General features: G+C 46.0%; 1 protein-coding gene across 1 annotated transcript in view; it reads left to right on the top strand.

The window, feature by feature from the left end:
- Positions 1 to 4,412: 4,412 nt before the first annotated feature.
- EIF2D (eukaryotic translation initiation factor 2D) overlaps positions 4,413 to 21,936 on the top strand; it is a 49,866-nt gene continuing 32,342 nt past the window's right edge. The window contains exons 1-3 of the mRNA XM_044286296.1: positions 4,413 to 4,572; positions 10,754 to 10,944; positions 14,689 to 14,772. Of these exons, the coding sequence (XP_044142231.1) occupies positions 4,517 to 4,572; positions 10,754 to 10,944; positions 14,689 to 14,772 (331 nt within the window). The 5' untranslated portion in view covers positions 4,413 to 4,516. The remainder of the gene's footprint in view (positions 4,573 to 10,753; positions 10,945 to 14,688; positions 14,773 to 21,936) is intronic.

Here is a 21,936-nt window from a genome sequence, read left to right as displayed (position 1 = left end):
GCAGAACCCCTTTAACATAGGAGAGCGCTGAAGGAGCCTGAGGACACTGTCAAAGGTTCGCTAAAACATTCCTAACGTGTGAAGAGTCTCCATTAATCAGGATACTAAAGCCTAAGGCCCCTTGCAAACGAGCGGTACGGATGCGTTCAGTTAAAAATGCGTGATTTCGCAAGCAAGTTCATTCAGTTTTGCCTGCGAATGCGTTCAGTTGTTCAGTTTTTATCGTGCAGGTGCAATGCGCATTGTTGCATTTTTCACGCGCATGATAAAAAACTGAAGGTTTACAAACAATATCTCTTAGCAACCATCCGTGAAAAAAGCATTGCATTTTCACGCAGCTCCATTCACTTCTACGGGGCCAGCGTTGCGTGAAAAACGCAGAATATAGAACATGCGTGAACAAGTGATGCGTGAAAACCAACGCTCATGTACACAGACCCATTTAAATGAATGGGTCCGGATTCAGTGCGGGCGCAATGCGTTCACATCACGCATTGCACCTGTGCGGAATACTCGCTCGTGGGAAAGGGGCCAAAGGGTGCATTCACATAAGCATATGTATTTTGCGATCTGCAAAAATATGGACGACGTCCGTGTTGCATCCGTTTTTTTTGCGGATCCATTGTAACATTGCCTATGCTTGTTCGCAAATCGGATAAGAATAGGCCATGTTCTATCTTTTTAGCGGGACTACTTAATGGACATATGGATGCGGACAGCACACAGTGTGCTGTCTGCATTTTTCGCTGACCCATTTAAATGAATGGATCCGCATCCTATCCACAAAAATACAGTCGTGTGAATGGGGCCTAATTCATATGTCCATGTTTTGATCCGGGAATTCCATCAGTGATTATGTGCCAAAACCAGGAGTGGAGCCTACATAGAGATAAGGTATAAGGGAAGGTATCTGCACCTGTTCTGTGCTTTTGACCCGCACTGGGCTTTGGCTGAGGCCTCATGCACACGGCCGTGCCGTTTTTTGCGTTCCGCAAACAACGGAAGCCGCCATTGATGCCTTCTGCAATTTGCGGAATGGAACGGGCGCCGGCAATATAAATGCCTATTCTTGTCCGCAAAGCGTGAACAAGAATAGGACATGTTATTTTTTTTAGCGGGGCCGCGGAACGGAGCCACGGATGCAGACAGCACACTTGCAGACAGCATCACTTGTGTGTTGCGTGAAAATCTGAGCATGTTCTATATTCTGCGTTTTTTCTGCAACGCTGGCCCCATAGAAGTGAAAAAAGCAAGTGCGGATGCGATGCGTTTTTCACGGATGGTTGCTAAGGGATGTTGTTCGTTAACATTCAGTTTTTTATCACGCTCGTGAAAAACGCATCAATGCGCATTGCACCCGCACGAAACAAACTGAACCAATCGCAGACAAAACTGACTGAAATTGCTTGCGAAATGGTGCGAGTTTCACTGAACGCATCCGGACCTAATCCGTCACGCTCGTGTGAAAGGGGCCGAACACTGAAAAAAATAAGACAATTTGGTAATGCCGTGTCCATAATAACCTGCTTTATAAAAATATCACATGATCTACTCCATCAGGTGAATGCCACAAAATTTAGTAAAAAATTGCCAGAACAACAATTTTTTTCACCTTTCCTCCCGAAAAAACATAATATTACAAATCTTATGGTACCAATGAAAATGTCACCTCATCCCGCAAAAAACGAATTCTCACACAAGACCATTGCTAGAAAAATATGTCTCTCAAAAATGGTCACACAAAAACTGTTTTTTTTCTCTCCCAAAAATGTATTAATTGTGTAAAAGTAGCAAAACCTGAAAATAATATACAGAAAAATGATATCTCTGTAATCATACTGACCAGCAGAATAAACATAATATGTCATTTATCCGGCTTCCCAAAAAAAAAAGAAAATACAAATTTATCAAAAAGTCATATGTATTTCAAAATAGAATCAATGATGATGGCAACTCATTCCGCAAAAAAAAAAAAAAGCCCCCACACAGCTCAGCGGAGAGAAAAATAAGAGAAGTATGGTTCCCAGAAAATGGCTTTTCAAATTGAAATTTTCATTTTGCACCATCTAAGGGCTTATGCACACAACCGTGTGCTGGCCGTTCCGTGCATTGGGGACCGCAATTTGCAGTCCCCAATGCACGGCAACATCCGTGCGGCAGCCGCAGACAGATCCAGACCCATTCAACTTTAATGCATGCGCTACTTTTTTGCGGTGCGGAGGCACGGACAGTGAACCCACGGAAGCACTCTGTGGGCTTCCGTTCCGTGCCTCCATTCCGCATCTCCCGGATTGCGGACCCATTGAAGCGAATGGGTCCGTGATGCAGGATGCATACGGCCCGGTGCCCGTGTATTGTGGACCCGCCGTATGCGGGCCACAATATGGCCACGGCCAGGCGACGGCCATGTGCATGAGCCCTAAGGTGCATACGTTTTTGCAAAACACCTGTGGGGTCAAAATGTTTGCTTGGTCCGTTAATAAATACTTTGAGGTATCTAGTTTCCAAAATTAGGTCACTTCTTCAATTTATTATTTCACCCCACGGCCTCTACAGTTGTCAGCACAAGGGGGGTCATTTATTAAACAGAAGTACGCCTAAATTAGGTGTTTTTCTGGCGCAGATTGCAGCGCAAAGGTGCCCCATACCTTGTGCCCAGCAGGTGATTACTTTTCACACTGGACACAACGTATCGGGCACTGAAATTACATATCTATGTAAAAATTGCAATTTTGACTGCATTATCTGCTGTGTATTAGGTTTTGCAAAACACCTGCGAGGTCAAAATGCTCACTACACCCCTTGGTAAATTCTCGGAGGGATGTCGTTTCTAAACGAGTATCGCTCGTTCATCGGGTGATCATTGTTTCTGGCCAGCAGATCGTGCAGTCTAAACAGCGATCTGCTGCTCATTAGCCATGATTCTGTATGGGGACGAGGGGGTCACAATAGCGATCCCCGATCCTCATACAGTGAAAAAGATCACTGCATGTAAATGTGCGTCTCCATCACTGAACGAGCAGCCGACTGTCACTTCCTTCCCGACGATCGGCTGTTACATGGGGACATGTAAACCCGCCTTTAGGCCCCCTGCACACCAACGTGTGCTTCCCGTTCCGCATTTGCCGATCCACAATACACGGGTGCCGTTCCGTGGGCATTCCGCATCACGGATGCGAATCTATTCACTTAAATGGGTCCACAAATTCAGAGATGTGGAATGGTGCAGAACGAGACCCTACGGAAGCACTACGGAGTGCTTCCGTGGGGTTTCGTCCCGTACTTCCGTTCCACAAAAAGATAGAACATGTCCTATCTTTTTGCGATCCACTGCCCCATGGACCGTGTTCGTGCATTGCGGCCCGCATTTTTGGGCCGCAGCACGACCACGGGGTGCACACGTTCGTGTGCAGGGGGCCTTAGTCTGTGACACATTAATAAATCTATGGAAGCAGGTGGTAGCTCAAGAGAAAAATGATACCAGTCATGATAAAATATAAAATATTTTAGTGTATTGGGATTCATCTTGCCTGACGATTATTCTAGGTAAATTTGCTAGCGTTTAGTTTGCCTATTTTGGTGCCAACGTGTACTTAGTGCTAAGTTAGCAGTGTTATCTACATGGGCTAGTCTCTTCACATCTGCATCTCGGCATGTCATGCTCATACCACACAATGCTGCTGCATGACATTTCCAAATAGTACTCCATGGACCCTACTGACTGACATCGGGTCTGAAGGGGTTTTGTTGTTTCGATGGAAAGAATTGTGCTGCATGTTGCTTTTTTTCATGTCAAGTGGCAGAACTGCTGACGGAGGACGGCAATGTGAACAAAGCCCAACAGATGAATGTTTCACCATTGGGACTTTATCATATAACCAATTGTATGGGGGCATCTGAAGAATGAGACTGCTTTGCGGGTACAATTTGCAGACTATTATTTCCATCAACGCCTGCTTTTGAAAAATCATATTTTCGAAAATTTTCCAGGGACAATGCAGACAACGCAGCAACATGTCCATTCTTTGTCTACTGTCACTAATGTATAACTGACTAATCAAACAAAATTAAAAAAATATCTGTCTGGCTTCTCCACTTGATGGTGGCAGGGTTTCCAGCAGCAGGACACCCCACAATCACCTCAGATTTGGAGGAGCAGCACATTAAAGGGTGTGATGTTCAGGTGGGACATCCCTGGGGCTCTCTCTGGCTTACACTCTGTCATATATAATAGTAGACAGCACATTAAAGGGTGTAATGTCCATATGGGACAACCCTGGGGCTCTCTCTGGCTTACACTCTGACTCTGTCATATATAATAGTATACAGATACAGCACAGATTCCTAGTACGTCAGTGCCACAACAGCTGACTAGTAGTTCCGGGTGGACCGTGTTTGCAGGGGAACAGCATTGAGGGACGGACCAAACATGGCGGCCCCCAAGGAATGATTCATGCTGCCTGTTGACACCGGTCCATCCTGCTTCTTGTCGCTGTCTTCATAGTAGACTTCAGTCATGTTCGCCAAGCCCTTCAAAGTGAAGTCCAACACGGTCATGAAAGGCTCGGACAGGTGACGAGCGCCACTATGGCTCCCGCCCCGGCTGCACTACTGTAGTATATATGGCCTTAGAGCATGGCTATTTCTCACCCCTCTTCTCTGGCATATAGGCTTCTCCCCTCCCCCACACCACAGCAGTGAAAGCCGCGCGTTTTTATTAGCTTTTTTGGGATGACTTTTGTATTGTTATTATTTATCTATATTTGTTATAGAGAAGTCTATAGGAAAATGTCTGACCCACCTCCCTCCCTCCAGCATGCTGTCGTTAAAAACGCAACTAAAGTCTCTTAAAATGCCACTCCAAACCTTGCTAAAAAAAAAAAAAACTGACTTGGGTCCAGTTAACACCAAAGGGCGTATGGCCATTGAAGGTGTTCTCAGATCTTTGAATATCGATGACCTATCCTCAGGATATATCAGATCAGCGGGGGTCCCACACAAGGGTAAGGCACGCGCCGTCTCCCTTCTTTCTTCCTGCTCACTGCTATGTCGAGAAGGGAGCCGACACGTGTACTGTGCGCGCCTTCCCTTCATACAGCCGGGTGTCAGACCCCTGCTGATCTGATATTGATTACCTTTCCTGAGGATAGGTCATCAATATTAAAGGTTAGTGCAGCCTGTTTGTATTGATGAGCTATCCTCAGGATAGGTCACCAATATTTGATGGGTGGAGGTCCGACACCTGGCACACCACCGATCAGCTGTTTGGAGAGGAGGCGGCGCTTACACGTATTACACTTCGCGTCGTGTCGCTGGCAGTGCAGTATAATTACAAGTGCTCATCCGATACAAGTGAATGGAAGAAGTATTTGTAATTACACTAGCCTCAGAGACGATGCTCAGAGGGAGTAGTGCTCACATATAGGGGGCCTCCACTTCAAACAGCTGATCAGCGGGGTGGCTGGGTGACCTCCACCCATCAGATATTCATTACCAATTGGTTGTCCATGTGTACTGGCTGCACAACCACATTAAAGCTGTGACTGTGCCAAAAAAGGGAATTTTTTCTGTTGGGGTAGTGGCCGATATAAACCGAGCAGCTTTTTGGCACAGAATCGGGTATGTGAACGTGGCCTTAGTTTAAAACCACCATGAGGCTATTTGCACATGAGCATATTCAGTCCGGGCAGCGCACTTTGTGTGATGGCCGTGTTTCCTGGACAGAACTTCCCCTCTTATCCCATGTCACGGCATCATTATGATTTATAATGCTGGATATTCCTTCCTGACCACGGGTCTCCTTGTACAGAGCTCATGGCCGTAAAGGGATTCTGTCACCTCCTTTTATCCTATAGAGATGTGGACATCCACGGCTAGATCGCAGCTAGCATGTCCGCAATATACCTGTCCCATATCTCTGAGTGGTTTTATTGAGTGTAAAAAATGATTTTATATACCGTATTTTTCGCCGTATAAGACGCACCGGCCTATAAGACGCACCTAGGTTTTTGAGGAGGAAAATAAGAAAAAAAATATTTTGAACCAAAAAGGTGTGCTTTTGGTGGGTTTTGAACTAATTGTGGTCTGTGGGTGACGCACTGTTATGGGGGATCTGTGGGTGGCACTGTTATGGGGGATCTGTGGGTGACACTTATGGGGGATCTGTGGGTGACACTTATGGGGGATCTGTGGGTGACACTTATGGGGGATCTGTGGGTGACACTTATGGGGGATCTGTGGGTGACACTTATGGGGGATCCTCTCTGGATGGCACTGTTATGAGGATGAGGATCTGTGAATGACACATATATAGCATCTTATGCTGTCATCCACAGATCCCCTCCATAAGTGTCCCTGTAGTGAATGACCCTCAATACAGGGGGTGGGGGTCGCATCTGCTTTAATGACAGCGGGGCCCGTGCAGTGACTATTCTACTACACAGGCCCCGCTTACTGTATAATCATATCTCTCTAATAGTTAATTGTTCTATGCATGTAATCGCATAATGAGCGCTAATGAGCGCTGTGTATTACCGTACTTAAAACTAGCAGCGCTCGCCGTTCGGAGCAGAGAGGAGGCAGGAGGCAGGCCGGGAGGACGGGCACTTGCAGCGTGAGTCATACGTCACGCGCCTGCGCCGCCTGCTTCATTCATAAGTGGGCGGTGCAGGCGCGTGACGTATGACTCACGCTGCAAGTGCCCGTCCTCCCGGCCTGCCTCCTGCCTCCTCTCTGCTCCGAACGGCGAGCGCTGCTAGTTTTAAGTACGGTAATACACAGCGCTCATTAGCGCTCATTATGCGATTACATGCATAGAACAATTAACTATTAGAGAGATATGATTATACAGTGAGCGGGGCCTGTGTAGTAGAATAGTCACTGCACGGGCCCCGCTGTCATTATTAATGCAGATGCCGCCCCCAGCCCCTCCTCCCTCACAGCTGATACACCCGCCGCGCGGCATCGCGGCGGGTGTATCATTGAAAACTGGGCAAAATAAGCTACATTCGCCGTATAAGACGCACTGCTATTTTCCCCCCACTTTTGGGGGGAAAAAAGTGCGTCTTATACGGCGAAAAATACGGTATGTAAATCAGCCTGATAAGGAGCCCAAGGGGCTGCACTAACCGTTCTGTAGCCCAGCCACGCGCCCTTGTGAAGGAGCCCAGCACCGCCTGTATCCAGAAATCTCCTCCTTCCTCACAAAGTGAGATCGGCATAATCTTGCGGTGAGCGAGCTCGCGCATGTGCAGTTCCTTCCAGCACAGCACAGGGAAGGAACTCTATGCCGGCACTGTGCATGCGTGAGCATGCGGTGATCGCGCAGGGCACGGGCTCTTTTGTTTATCATAACACACTGCCGGGAGTAAACTTCAGTCCGGCAGTGTGTTCGGTGACGTCACCGGCTCTGATGGGCGGGCTTTAGCGCTGCCCTAGCCGTTTTACTGGCTAGGGCAGCTATAAATCCTGCCCATCAGTGCTGGTGACGTCACCGGGCTTCCTGTCAGCCCCATGGAGAGCCCCAGTACGTCACCGGATCTCCAAAAAATGCCTTTGCCCTGCGCGATTTAGCGCAGGCCAAAGGAAAGCGTCGGAGCATAAACTGCTCCGATGCTCAAGTCAGGGGGGCTGCCGGGGTGAAAATTGAGGTATGTACGGGTTCAGCTCTAAACCCGGACAACCCCTTTAAGTGAGTACTGTCAGTAGACTTGTGGTCAGACAGGAACTCTCAGCATCACAAGTCATTATGATGCTGTGAGTTCGGGTTAGAGGAGCAGTGTTCAGTCTGGGAAATCCAACCAAAAAGCTCCATTCACACATCCGCAACGTGTTTTGCGGATAGGCAAAACACGGACAGCAGCAATGTGCGTTCTGCATTTTGCGGACCGCACATTGCCGTCACTAATAGAATATGCCTGTTCTTGTCCGCAATTGCGGACAAGAATAGGACATGTTCTATTTTTTGGCGGAACGGAAGTGCGGATTCGGAAATGAATGGGTCCGCAATTCCATTTCCGCAAAATGCGAAACGAAATTGCGGACGTGTGAATGGAGCGCATAGCGCGGTGTGCTGTCCACATCTTTTGCTGCCCCATTAAAATGAATGGGTCCGCACTCGTTTTGCAAAATTGCAGGCTTATTCATACGGTCGTGTGAATGAGCCCTAAGGCCACATGCACTTGACATTTTTTTTTTGCGGTTTTAGACATTCATTTCTATACGGCCGCAAAAAATGCAGATAGCACACGGATGGCATCCACGTGGCTGCTCCACAAATGATAGAACACGTCCTGTACTTCTCTGGCTTTTCTGTATAGGGACTGAGGAAAGTGCTGGATGCACATGGCCGGTATCCATATTTTGTGAGTATTAAATACATACAGTCATGTGCATGAGGCCTAGGCGTGCATTCACATGTGACTGAAGCACTGCAGATTTGCCATTGCGGATTTATGTGCGCGAAATCCTCTGGACACCAGCACTGGTGGAAGTATTGGGTTCCCTTTTCAGTTTTCCCTGAACTGCGGTGCTGCCAGCCATTTAAATGGGTCCGCATTGTGGTTTCATGTGTAGTGGTGGTCAGGGGAACAACAGACGAGTAGAGATGAGCGAACTTCTGTTTTAAGTTCGGCGTCTAAAGTTCGGCTTCCGGTTAGCGGAGAATCCCGATCTGGAACCGGATATGGATTCCGACTTCCGTTGTGGTCCGTGGTAGCGGAATCAATAATCGGCCATTATTGATTCCGCTACCACGGACCACAACGGAAGTCGGAATCCATATCCGGTTCCAGATCGGGATTCTCCGCTAACCGGAAGCCGAACTTTAGACGCCGAACTTAAAACAGAAGTTCGCTCATCTCTACAGACGAGAGTAAAAGCAGGGTCCCTTCATTCTTATGAACAGTAGGGGCCCAGCAATCATTAAGGGATGGCACCTTCTAATGATATTCCGTCACTGTATAACAGGGAGAAACCCGTTTGAGTAGATGTAAACTTTTCTTGGCTCCTTAAAGGAAACCTGTCATCCCTTTTATCGTGCCCTAACTGAGGACCCTGTAAACTAGTGACAGACCTTGAGTAGGCTGCTGGGTCACTTACCAGACCAGTCTTTTCTGGTAAACACCTCATACATATTCTTTGTTTCTGGGCAGCAGATCACACAGCACGATCTGCTGCCCAGAAATGATGATTTAATGTTGAAATTGGCTTCTAGGGACGCAGGTTACCTCTGCTGAGTAAGGTGTCGGAAAGCAGGGGCAAGCCCACAGATAGCAGACCTATAAGATGTCAGGGAGCAGAGACATACAAGCCAGAGTCAAAGCCAGGAGAGACGGTAGGAGCCAAATCAGTAGACAAGGGGTTAATCCAGAAAGAAACCATAAAGTCTATTGCCCCTTTCACACGGAAGAGTTTTCTGCACGGGAGCAATGCGTGACGAGAACGCATAGCACCCGCACTGAATCCTGAACCATTTATTTCAATGGGTCGGTGTACAGTTCTGCGTTACATGAAAAACGCAGCATGTTCTATATTCAGCGTTTTTCACACAGTCCTGGCCCCGTAGAAGTGAATGGGGCTGCGTGAAAAACGCATTGTATACGGAAGCAAGTGCGGATGCAGTGCGTTTTCCACTTCATTTATTTCTATTGGAGCGCTGCAGTGATGGTGTCCATTTCAGGTGTCTCCATGGGGTATGGGACGCCCATTCTCGTTAACAGTGGGAGTCCTAGAGTTAGAACCCCTACTGATTCTGTGCGTAGGGTATAACTTTCTCTAACCGTCATACCCTTTTAAATCCCCGTCTGTCTCTGGGATTGGACACTGATTGGCTTGGAATCCAGGCTCACAGATAGGTTGACCAGACAGGGTTTGGCTGATTCGTGTAACAACCGTCCTAGAACTGGATAAGTTCTTAGCAATGGATTGGGACATTAACCCTTCATGTTATGAATAAATTCTAGAAAACGGTTGAAATTGCTGCCCCCCCCAAAAAAAAAAATTGCATTTGATATACGTTAATACATTGTAAACATATGTATCCCAACTTGGTTCATATAAAAACTCCAAATTGCCCCTCAAAATTCAAGATCTCATACAGCTACACGGAAAAAAAATATGCCCCTTTATCTACTGAATTATACTGACAGCTCTATGTCATTCAGAGACACACAGAATTATAAATCAGTATAAGGGCTGTTTCACACGAGCGGATGCCGTGCGTGGCATCCGCTACGTGAAAGACAGCCAAAACCCGATGCAGACTGCAGAGGCACGGAGCATTAACATGACGGATAATGCTCCGTGCCTCTCTGTGATCTCTTTACTACGAAATCACAGCGAGATAAAGTTGTCACTGTGATTTCGTAGTAAAGAGATCACAGAGAGGCACGGAGCATTATCCGTCATGTTAATGCTCCGTGCTTCTGCTGTCTGCATCGGGTTTTGGCTGTCTTTCACGGAGCGGATGCCACGCACGGCATCTGCTCGTGTGAAACGGCCCTAATGCCATGCACTCCTGAGAAATGATTAGTGTCCAGAACGGGGAATTGCGCTCATACACGAAGCGAGATTTCCCCACAGGACACACTCATCTGAAAGAGGCCTAAAGTGCACTTATTGCACCTGAGTTGTGTGACAACTATGTCTATTTGAAACTTTAATTCAAAAGCTAGAGTAAAAAAGTGACTTTTCAGGACATTTTTTCTGATTTTACTGTGTGTTAGGGAGTTAAATGCCATTTGGTTTTTAACAGGAGAAAGCTGCGAGCCGATGCCGGCTCATCGTTCCCTGCACTGAGCCCTGACAACCTGTCTGACCTAATGCCGCCCAAAGAAGAGCTGAATGTTGTAAAGGTGTACGCTCACAAGGGCGAGTCCCTGTCCATCTACGTCCACAGCAAGAATCCCATCTGGTTTGAGTTGGAGAGAAATCTTTATCCGACAGGTAAGAAGGACTTTCCATCTACCATGCCGCACACCCGCGGGCTCATGGCTACTTTTCCTTGAACAAGTTCTGATAAATCTGCTATCTTGAGGGTATCTATAAATGTATTGCAGATAAGGAAAGTGACCATGGTTCTACAGTGGCGAATGTATGGAGCCCCGACCCCCCCCCCCCCCCGACTGTTAGATTTCCACATAACCAATCCTTTCGCTCACAGCAGGGTAATGCCTCGTGCACACAACTGTATCTGTTTTCCGTTGCGTGCATTCTGCAATTTCCTGTCCCGCACGTCCGCAGTTAAAAACTCCTATTCTTGTCTGCAAAATGGGCAAGAATAGGACATGTTTAATTTGTTTCTTGCGGGACGGTGGAACAGACACATGGATGTGGACGGCATCCGATCCTCAGAAAATAAGGATTGGACCAAAATACGGTCTTCTGCATGGCGGCTTTGGCAGTGGCACATTCACATATAAGGGGGCCGCGAGGATTCTGCCGAGGGTACCTCCTGTATAGCCAGCCTTTGCAATAGTCAGGTTAGAAATTGCTGCATCATGTGATAAGTGTCTCTCTTCAGGATATGGGTATATACATTTTGCTGCGCTGATCATACCCTAGTATAGGTGAGAACATTTTGACAGAGCCCCATGTACCCGGCCTATTACAAAATGTCCCCTGGCCATCGTATGCTAATGCCCTGCTTTGTAATGCTTATGTGGCCGTGAGTTGTATCCAAGGCTGGAGGGCAGATGCATGACTGAGCTTTTCCTGTCACACTCAGCTCCGTATATCTTGTGAAATCTTTGGATTTCTCTGACTACATAGTGCTGATGTCATTAAAGTGCATGGGAATTATGAAAGGGTTACATAAGGCATCATCACCTATTCACACACTTATTTTTCTTGGCGAGGATCTGATGGACTATCGGACTGCTGGCCATTAATAAAGTTTTTAAATATATTTTTATTTATTTTATGCCCTAACGGTATAGCACTGACATATTCCACAGCGCTTTACAGACATTAGCATCAAGCTGTCCCCAATGGGGCTCACAATTTAAGTTCCCTATCAGTATGTCTTTGGAGTGCGGGAAACATGGGGAGTACATACAAGCTCCATGCTTGGAGTTGTCCTTGGTCGGATTCGAACCTAGGACCCTAGCGCTGCACGGCACCACCAGTGCTAGCCACTGTGCCACCCCTATATTTATATATCCATCAGGCCAATCCTCACAGTCAACGGAGGCTATAGCATATCATAAATGTCCCTTTTGGCAGGTAACTATGTTTCTTACGCAACTATATTTATTACACATACACATTAGCATTAGGCCTCACACACACACGACCACCGAATATGGATGCGGTCCGTGTGCCATCTGCATTTGTTTTGTGGACCCGTTGACTTAAATGGGTCCGTGGTCAGCATTTTGAGGACATATTCTATCTTTTTGCATAACGGACATACAGATGCAGAAAGCATCCGTATGTCCATTACGTAAAAAGATAGAACATGTCCTATACTTGGCCGCAAAACACAGACCATGGACCCATTGAAATTAATGGGTCCGCAGAAAATGCGGATGCAACACAGACAGTCCCTGTATATTGCGAACCCCAGATTGGATAGGGCTGTGTGTATGAGGCAGCAGATCAGTGTTATTGTGGCATTTTGGCAGATAGCTGTAAGTAGTCGCTGTGTCACCCATGTTAATGAATTTGGAGTTGGGAAATAAAGGTGTGTATATGATTACAATATACTAGCACTGCCGCACCCTTCCTGCCTCTTATTGCTTTATTTCATATGGGAATAGGAGATTTAGGGCAGAGCTTTTTGTTTAGGCATGGATGGCCTTCTTACACAGGCCGATTCCCAGACTCCTCATAACCAACCATTTGGTCCCAATATTTGCCTTATCTTTGAGCAGTTATTATAGCTGCATTCACATGGAGCAATATCTCCTCTGTATGGGAATGAATGGTCACCACTGCGATCGCTTGTCCCCATACCGATTCATTGTTTGCCGGCCGCACAGCCCCATTTACACAGACGACCTGCTGCCTGCAAACAATAATGTGCCGCATAAAAGAGGTGATCACCGATGAACGAGAATTTTCTACGAACTACGCTCATTTCTGACAATTGTCCCAATCCTCAGCCCATGTAAAAAGGCCTTAAAGGGGTGTTCCAAGATTTTACAACTTATGTTCTATCCTCACTATTGACCATCACTATCTAATTGGCAGGGGTCCAACAGCCGTGCTGCAGTAGGTCTGGCACTGGAACTATACAGCTCTGTCCACTTCGTAGTGCAGCGCTGCTGTCATTGAACTGACCAGGGGGAAACCGGCTCCATCCACTATGCAGCAGGTGGAAGAGTGTCGCTACGGCACCGGAACTGATGGGTGTCGGACCACCACCAATAAGACAGGCCATCACTTGTAGAATCCTGGAATACAGCTTTTAAGTCTTAGGCCCCATTCACACGTCCGCAATTTCGTTCTGCATTTTGCGGAACGGAATTGCGGACCCATTCATTTCTATGGGGCCGCACAATGTGCTTCCCGGATACGGAATTGCGGACCCGCACTTCCGGGTCCACAATTTAGTTTCTGAAAAAAAAAGAACATGTCCTATTCTTGTCTGCAATTGTGGACAAGAATAGACATATTCTATTAGTGCCGGCGATGTGTGGTCCGCAAGATGCGGAACGCACATCGCCAGTTTCCGTGTTTTGCGGATCCTTGGATCCGCAAAACACACTACGGACGTGTGAATGGAGCCTTATAGTATGTCTCTGTGAATCCTTCCTTTATCTCTACTGCCCGTGAACTCCGCAGTATAAAGGTATTCTGCATGGATTTTATATTCTGGTGAAACAAGCATGTTCAGTATTCTCTGTGGAAAAATCAGACATAAGAGGAGACAGTAGTGGACCACCACTAGATGCCTTTACTATGGTCTCACATCAACGTATGTTTCTAAGCATGTGAAAAAGAAATCGGGCTAGGGCCTTATTCACACAGTCAGTGTTAGGTCAGTAGTTCCCATCAGTGATTGTGAGCCCAAAGCCGGTGCGTTTAAAAAATACAGAACAGGAGCAGATCTGTCCATTATACCTTGTCTTTGTAGGATCCACTTCTGGGTCTGGCTAATAATCACTGATGGAAATCATTGACTGTGCGAATAAGGGCTCATGCACACAACCGTATGCTCTCCGAGACATGCGGTCCGTGAGCGGGCCATATGTCCCGGAGCGGCATACATCGTGCGCACGGGAGCGCACAGCATCATAGGTTACTACGATACTGTGCGCATCGGGCCGCCCGCGGGACTGTTGTCCTTCACTCATAAGATCACGCAGCCCGTAGTAACCTATGATGCTGTGCGCTCCCGTGCGCACGATGTATGCTGCTCCGGGACATATGGCCCGCTCACGGACCGCATGTCTCGGAGGGCATACGGTCGTGTGTATGAGCCCTTAGGCCTAACACTTGGATTTCTGTGACGGATGTGGGTTAGTCCAGTTCAGTGGGGCCAATCACCGGATATTCTGTGCAGAATGCCCAAGAAAATGAACATGTTCATTCTTCTCACGGATGAAGGTTTTCCACAACGTGGACAAATATCTGCTTGTTTTGTTTCCAGAGCATGTGAACAGAGCTTTCACCTATAGCAAGCGTCAGTGATGAGTATCCTGCAGCATCATGCATTGTGAATCTTCAATCTGTTTGTTTCTGCAGTGTACACTCTATGGACCTTCCCAGATCTTCTCCCCGCTTTTACCACTTGGCCACCGGTACTTGAAAAAATGGCTGGAGGAGCAGGTAATGGATATGTATTGTTTCATGTCCCTAGACAATGATCTGGAGTAACATGCAGAATTAACGTGAACGTGGCAACCGTTAGTGCCATGATTTCCAGACAAGGTCTTATTATCAGACAGATACACCCTGACTGGGAATTTGAAGGGCTATTCCCTAAATTATTAGGCATCAAAGGGGTTGCCTCACTTCAGTAAGTGGCATTTATCATGTAGAGGAAGTTAACACAAGCCACTTACTAATGTACTGTGATTCTCCATAATGCCTCCTTTGCTGGCTGGATTCATTTTTCCATCACATTATACACAGCTCGTTTCTATGGATACGACCACCCTGCAATCCATAAGTGGTGGTCATGCGTGCACACTATAGGAAAAATCGCTGGCCTATTTGGTGGCCAGGACCGTGAGAGCATACACAGGCTACTGATTTTACCTATATTGTGCAAGCACGGCCACCACTGATGGGTTTCAGGGTGGTCATAACCATGGAAACGAGCAGTGTATAATGTGATGGAAAAATGGATCCAGTCAGCAACGGAAGCAACATGGATAATAACAGTACATTAGTAAGTGGCTTGTCTTAGCTTCCTCTACATAATAAATTCTATTTGCTGACGTGAGACAAACCCTTTCATGTAAAATTGTGTTCAGTCTTCAGTGCAGTCTGCTTTTTGCGGCATATCATGAAAAGCAAGAAGTCGCTTCTAACAAGAGGCCGGCATACTAAAAGTGAGGTAATTGCTCATAGCAGTAATTCGCATGGCGGTATTCTTGTTTGTGCCGGCTTTTGGAAAATGGATATGGATCTGTTGCGGTTGTCAACTGCTTCACATTTCCTTTCTATTTGTGAGGCATTCTGATGAGTCCAGTTGGTCCCCATAGAGCCATCATTCATGGAAATAATGGAAGGCAGTTTTGCCAGTTACTGGTGGCACCTGGAGTGCTGAGCTTCCAGGAAATTGTCATTTGTCTTTCCCATAAGCCATCAGACCATTTGTTATGTTGGGACTTCAGAGGATGAAGTTATGGCTCGTTGAGGTAAAAGCGACTCCAGTGAAAGATAATGCCAGAAGATACCAACATTTCATCACTTGCAACCTTAATCCCCTAAACAAGGGACGACACTAAGGTGTCTGCAGCAAAAGTCTGTCTAAAGAAGTGGTGCAGGTTGGCGCATCTAGGGTTTCAACACTTTTTCCAACATGCTTGACAAGGGGATGTGGCTTAGAAAGTAGGTGCGCAATTTTTCATAAAAATTTCGGCACAACTCTTGCATAAAATTCTCTCTCAAAGTTAGCCATCCAGTAGTTGTCACAGAGTCATCCAGCCTGAGCCCCTGTGATGAATCTGGTGCAAGTCTAGACAGTCTGCCATCTATAGGATGCATCTACTGAATTCTACTGACAGCATTATGTCAGTACAAATCAGTTAACCCATGTGGTCCTGTGAAAGCAGTGTCCACACGAGCGTGTTTTCTGCACTGGACATTACCCTTAAAGGAGTACTCCTAAAATAGAATCCTCATATTTATCCATTAGACAGGCGTCAAAAGGTGGTGCTGGTGGAGGATGCCTAGGGTGGGACCTTCCACTATTAGGCAGCTTTCACACCTCAGTATTACAGTCGGTATTTGGCAACTTGGAGCGAGTCCAAAACATTGTGGAGATGAAATTTGTTTCCTTAAGGGCTCGTTTATACGACTGTATGTCTTGTTCAGTGTTTTGCCTGACGTTTTTTTTCAGATCCGTTTTTCCTTTTTTTATTTTCAGTAGTGTTTCCGGTTCCGTTCCTTTTTTTTCCGTATGGCATATACAGTATACAGTAATTACATAGAAAAAATTGGGCTGAGCATAACATTTTCAATAGAGGGTTCTGCAAAAACGGATACGGAAGACATAGGGAGTACATTCCTTTTTTGCGGACCCATTGACTTGAATGGAGCCACGGAATGTGATTTGCGGGCAATAATAGAACATGATTTATCAAATATTAGGCCGCACTACTGTGTGGGGTGGCGCAGGATGGGTGCTCTCAGCCAACAGATTCACCCAATCTATAAGCTACAACAATATTACAAAGAAAGGGCTGGGCACTATACTATATATAATAGTCACAATGTTAAAAACTTAATTAAATAATGCACAGGTCTGGCCAGACTAAAATAGTACCTACAAACACTTATACAACCACAAAGTTACTAAAACACAATGGTTATCTTGTTGACCAATCTTCACATTTCATATAAAAAAATTCGGATAAACAAGGAAAATTCGAATAAATAATCACAAGGAAAAGAATATCAAATGTTGGATCCAATGTCCAACACCTTTTATATATAATCGTAACTTGCCCAATTTTCGCTATAAGCTTAGTTAGTCTCTTTGGTTAGTACGATGTGACATCAATACATATCTGTCGATTATATGTCGATTATATTTTTCATCGCAAGTGCTTATTGCATCTATGATTGTTTTGTCTACTCACGTAACAGGTACACGTAGGCAGTTCTGATCAACAGTCCGCGGCGTCCCGCGTGGCAATCAGAATATGATCTTCTGCTACTGCTTGTAAGTGTGAGTATCGACTTTAGCGTGGAACAAAATTATGCGATGTATCCAAAGATTTCGAGGAAATTTCGACAGATTGTCCTTTAGTATAACAATACAGGTTTTCACTTACTGGCGCCAGCAGTTTCTTTCTAGTCCACAGCTTTGCAGATGCATACGATGCAACCTCAGTGGATTTCCTCCAAACAGGTTCAAAGCTGCAAAGGTTAAGAAGGTTGATGGTCCTTGTGTTGAATCAGGGGGTCCAGTACCAGACGCGTTTCGGGACTCTTAGTGGCCCCTTCCTCAGTGGTTGACCTCCCCTCCATAATGTCTCTCCTTTTATAGTGGATTCCAGAGATTTGCAAAGTAGGAAATGGATCAGGTTTTCCTCAAACTCAGTACTGGATTTCAATTGTGGGATCTCTTTGAAAAAAACAGTATTATTTTCTCCAATGAAGACAACATATTTCGCAGTAGTCTTCACTCTGCAAACTTACTACATATTCTAAATGGTATTGTAACAAAAAACGCACCTAAATAAAAAAAACGCATATGCGGTATTGATGCGTTTTTGTTGCGTTTTCATTGAAAATCGTGATTTGGGTTATATTAGTGCATTCATGTCTCATATACAACCCAAATAGATGTATTCATAAATATATAAAGGTGTAAAAATCAGATGCTTGGTGTCTTCATATTGATCCTCATCTATAGGTACTTAAGCAGCAAGAAACGCACACTATCAAAAAACGCATATGCGGTATTGATGCGTTTCTATTGCGTTTTCATTAGAGAACCATTGTTTAAGTTATGTGGTACATAAATACTTTATAATACTATTTACATAATACATAAAAATATAAATATGTAAAAATACTCATAAAAAATTGTGAACAATATTACATATACAATATTGTTTAAAAATTTTTAGAGTATTTTTACATATTTATATTTTTATGTATTATGTAAATAGTATTATAAAGTATTTATGTACCACATAACTTAAACAATGGTTCTCTAATGAAAACGCAATAGAAACGCATCAATACCGCATATGCGTTTTTTGATAGTGTGCGTTTCTTGCTGCTTAAGTACCTATAGATGAGGATCAATATGAAGACACCAAGCATCTGATTTTTACACCTTTATATATTTATGAATACATCTATTTGGGTTGTATATGAGACATGAATGCACTAATATAACCCAAATCACGATTTTCAATGAAAACGCAACAAAAACGCATCAATACCGCATATGCGTTTTTTTTATTTAGGTGCGTTTTTTGTTACAATACCATTTAGAGTATGTAGTAAGTTTGCAGAGTGAAGACTACTGCGAAATATGTTGTCTTCATTGGAGAAAATAATACTGTTTTTTTCAAAGAGATCCCACAATTGAAATCCAGTACTGAGTTTGAGGAAAACCTGATCCATTTCCTACTTTGCAAATCTCTGGAATCCACTATAAAAGGAGAGACATTATGGAGGGGAGGTCAACCACTGAGGAAGGGGCCACTAAGAGCCCCGAAACGCGTCTGGTACTGGACCCCCCGATTCAACACAAGGTTTGAACCTGTTTGGAGGAAATCCACTGAGGTTGCATCGTATGCATCTGCAAAGCTGTGGACTAGAAAGAAACTGCTGGCGCCAGTAAGTGAAAACCTGTATTGTTATACTAAAGGACAATCTGTCGAAATTTCCTCGAAATCTTTGGATACATCGCATAATTTTGTTCCACGCTAAAGTCGATACTCACACTTAGGCCTCATGCACACGCAAAAACGGGGTCCGTAGGTCCGTGATCCGTGACCGTTTTTTTCGTCCGTGGGTCTTCCTTGATTTTTGCAGGATCCACGGACATGAAAAGTCGTTTAGGTGTCCGCCTGGCCTTGCGGAGCCAAACGGATCTGTCCTGGATTACAATGCAAGTCAATGGGGACGGATCCGTTTGACGTTGACACAATATGGTGCAATTGCAAACGGATCCGTCCCCCATTGACTTTTAATGTAAAGTCAGGAGTCCCTTTTATACCATCGGATCGGAGTTTTCTCCAATCCGATGGTATATTTTAACTTGAAGCGTCCCCATCACCATGGGAACGCCTCTATGTTAGAATATACTGTCGGATATGAGCTAGATCGTGAAAATCAGATCCGACAGTATATTCTAACACAGAGGCGTTCCCATGGTGATGGAGACGCTTCAGGTTAGAATATACTAAAAAACTTTGTACATGACTGCCCCCTGCTGCCTGGCAGGTGCTGCCAGGCAGCAGGGGGCCGCCCCCCCCCCTTGTAGTTAACTCATTGGTGGCCAGTGCGGCCGGCCCCCCCTCCCTCCCCTGTAGTTAACTCATTGGTGGCCAGTGGGCCCCCCTCCCTCCCCTGTAGTTAACTCATTGGTAGCCAGTGGGCCCCCCCCTCCCTCCCCTGTAGTTAATTTGTTGGTGGCCAGTGGGCCCCCCCCTCCCTCCCCTGTAGTTAACTCGTTGGTGGCCAGTGGGCCCTCTCCACTCCCTCCCCCTCCTAATTAAAATCTTCCCCCCTATCATTGGTGGCAGTGGAGAGTACTGATCGGAGTCCCAGTTTAATCGCTGGGGCTCCGATCGGTAACCATGGCAACTGGGACGCTACTGCAGTCCCGGTTGCCATGGTTACTTAGCAATTTGTAGAAGCATCATACTTACCTGCGAGCTGCGATGTCTGTGTCCGGCCGGGAGCTCCTCCTCCTGGTAAGTGACAGGTCTGTGCGGCGCATTGCCTAATGATCTGTCACTTACCAGTAGGAGGAGCTCCCGGCCGGTCACAGACATCGCTGCTCGCAGGTAAGTATGATGCTTCTACAAATTGCTAAGTAACCATGGCAACCGGGACTGCAGTAGCTTCCCGGTTGCCATGGTTACCGATCGGAGCCCCAGCGATTAAACTGGGACCTCGATCGGTACTCTCCACTGCCACCAATGATAGGGGGGGAGATTTTAATTAGGAGGGGGAGGGAGGGGAGAGGGCCCACTGGCCACCAACGAGTTAACTACAGCGGAGGGAGGGGGGGCCCACTGGCCACCAATGAGTTAACTACAGGGGAGGGAGGGGGGGCTGGCTACCAACGAGTTAACTACAGGGGAGGGATGGGGGGGGGGCTGGCTACCAACGAGTTAACTACAGGGGAGGGATGGGGGGGGGGGGGCTGGCTACCAACGAGTTAACTACAGGGGAGGGAGGGGGGGGGCCCACTGGCTACCAATGAGTTAACTACAGGGGAGGGAGGGGGGGGGCCCACTGGCTACCAATGAGTTAACTACAGGGGAGGGGGGGGGCCCACTGGCTACCAATGAGTTAACTACAGGGGAGGGAGGGGGGGGGCCCACTGGCTACCAATGAGTTAACTACAGGGGAGGGAGGGGGGGGGGGGGGGCGGCCGCACTGACCACCAATGTGTTAACTATGGGGTGGGGGGGGGGGCAGCAGGGGGCAGTCATGTACACAGTTCTTTTAGTATATTCTAACCTGAAGCGTCCCCATCACCATGGGAACGCCTCTGTGTTAGAATATACTGTCGGATCTGAGTTTTCACAAAGTGAAAACTCAGCTCTGAAAAAGCTTTTATGCAGACGGATCTTCGGATCCGTCTATATGAAAGTAACCTACGATCACGGACACGGATGCCAATCTTGTGTGCATCCGTGTTCTTTCACGGACCCATTGACTTGAATGGGTCCGTGAACCGTTGTCCGTCAAAAAAATAGGACAGGTCCTATTTTTTTGACGGACAGGATACACGGATCACGGTCTCGGCTGCAAAACGGTGCATTTTCAGATTTTTTTCCACGGAAAAGAAACCGGAAAATGGCACAACGGCCACGGATGCACACAACCGTCGTGTGCATGAGGCCTTACAAGCAGTAGCGGAAGATCATATTCTGATTGCCACGCGGGACGCCACGGACTGTTGATCGGAACCGCCTACGTGTACCTGTTACGTGAGTAGACAAAACAATCATAGATGCAATAAGCACTTGCGATGAAAAATATAATCGACATATAATCAACAGATATGTATTGATGTCACATCGTACTGACCAAAGAGACTAACTAAGCTTATAGCGAAAATTGGACAAGTTAGGATTATATATAAAAGGTGTTGGACATTGGATCGAATATTTGATATTCTTTTCCTTGTGATTATTTATTCGAATTTTCCTTGTTTATCCGAATTTTTTTATATGAAATTTGAAGATTGGTCAAAAAGATAACCATTGTGTTTTAGTAACTTTGTGGTTGTATAAGTGTTTGTAGGTACTATTTTAGTCTGGCCAGACCTGTGCATTATTTAATTAAGTTTTTAACATTGTGACTATTATATATAGTATAGTGCCCAGCCCTTTCTTTGTAATAATAGAACATGTTCTATCTTTCAACGGAACGTAAAAACGGAAATATTTCCTCAGCTTCTTATTGGGTTTGCTGACTAATCTCTGCATGCTTTGCTCTGTAATGTTTCACAGGTCTTGCTTTCCCCAACTAACGTGGTGGAGGTGTGACTACTGCATAGGGAACCATGTGGCAGGTGGAGCAAGCCCTGATACACATTACAGAGCAAAGCATGCTGGGTTT

This window comes from Bufo gargarizans, chromosome 3 (assembly GCF_014858855.1).
Source record: "Bufo gargarizans isolate SCDJY-AF-19 chromosome 3, ASM1485885v1, whole genome shotgun sequence".
NCBI classification, from domain to species: Eukaryota; Metazoa; Chordata; class Amphibia; order Anura; family Bufonidae; genus Bufo; species Bufo gargarizans.
This window is presented reverse-complemented; position numbering and strand designations above follow the sequence as displayed.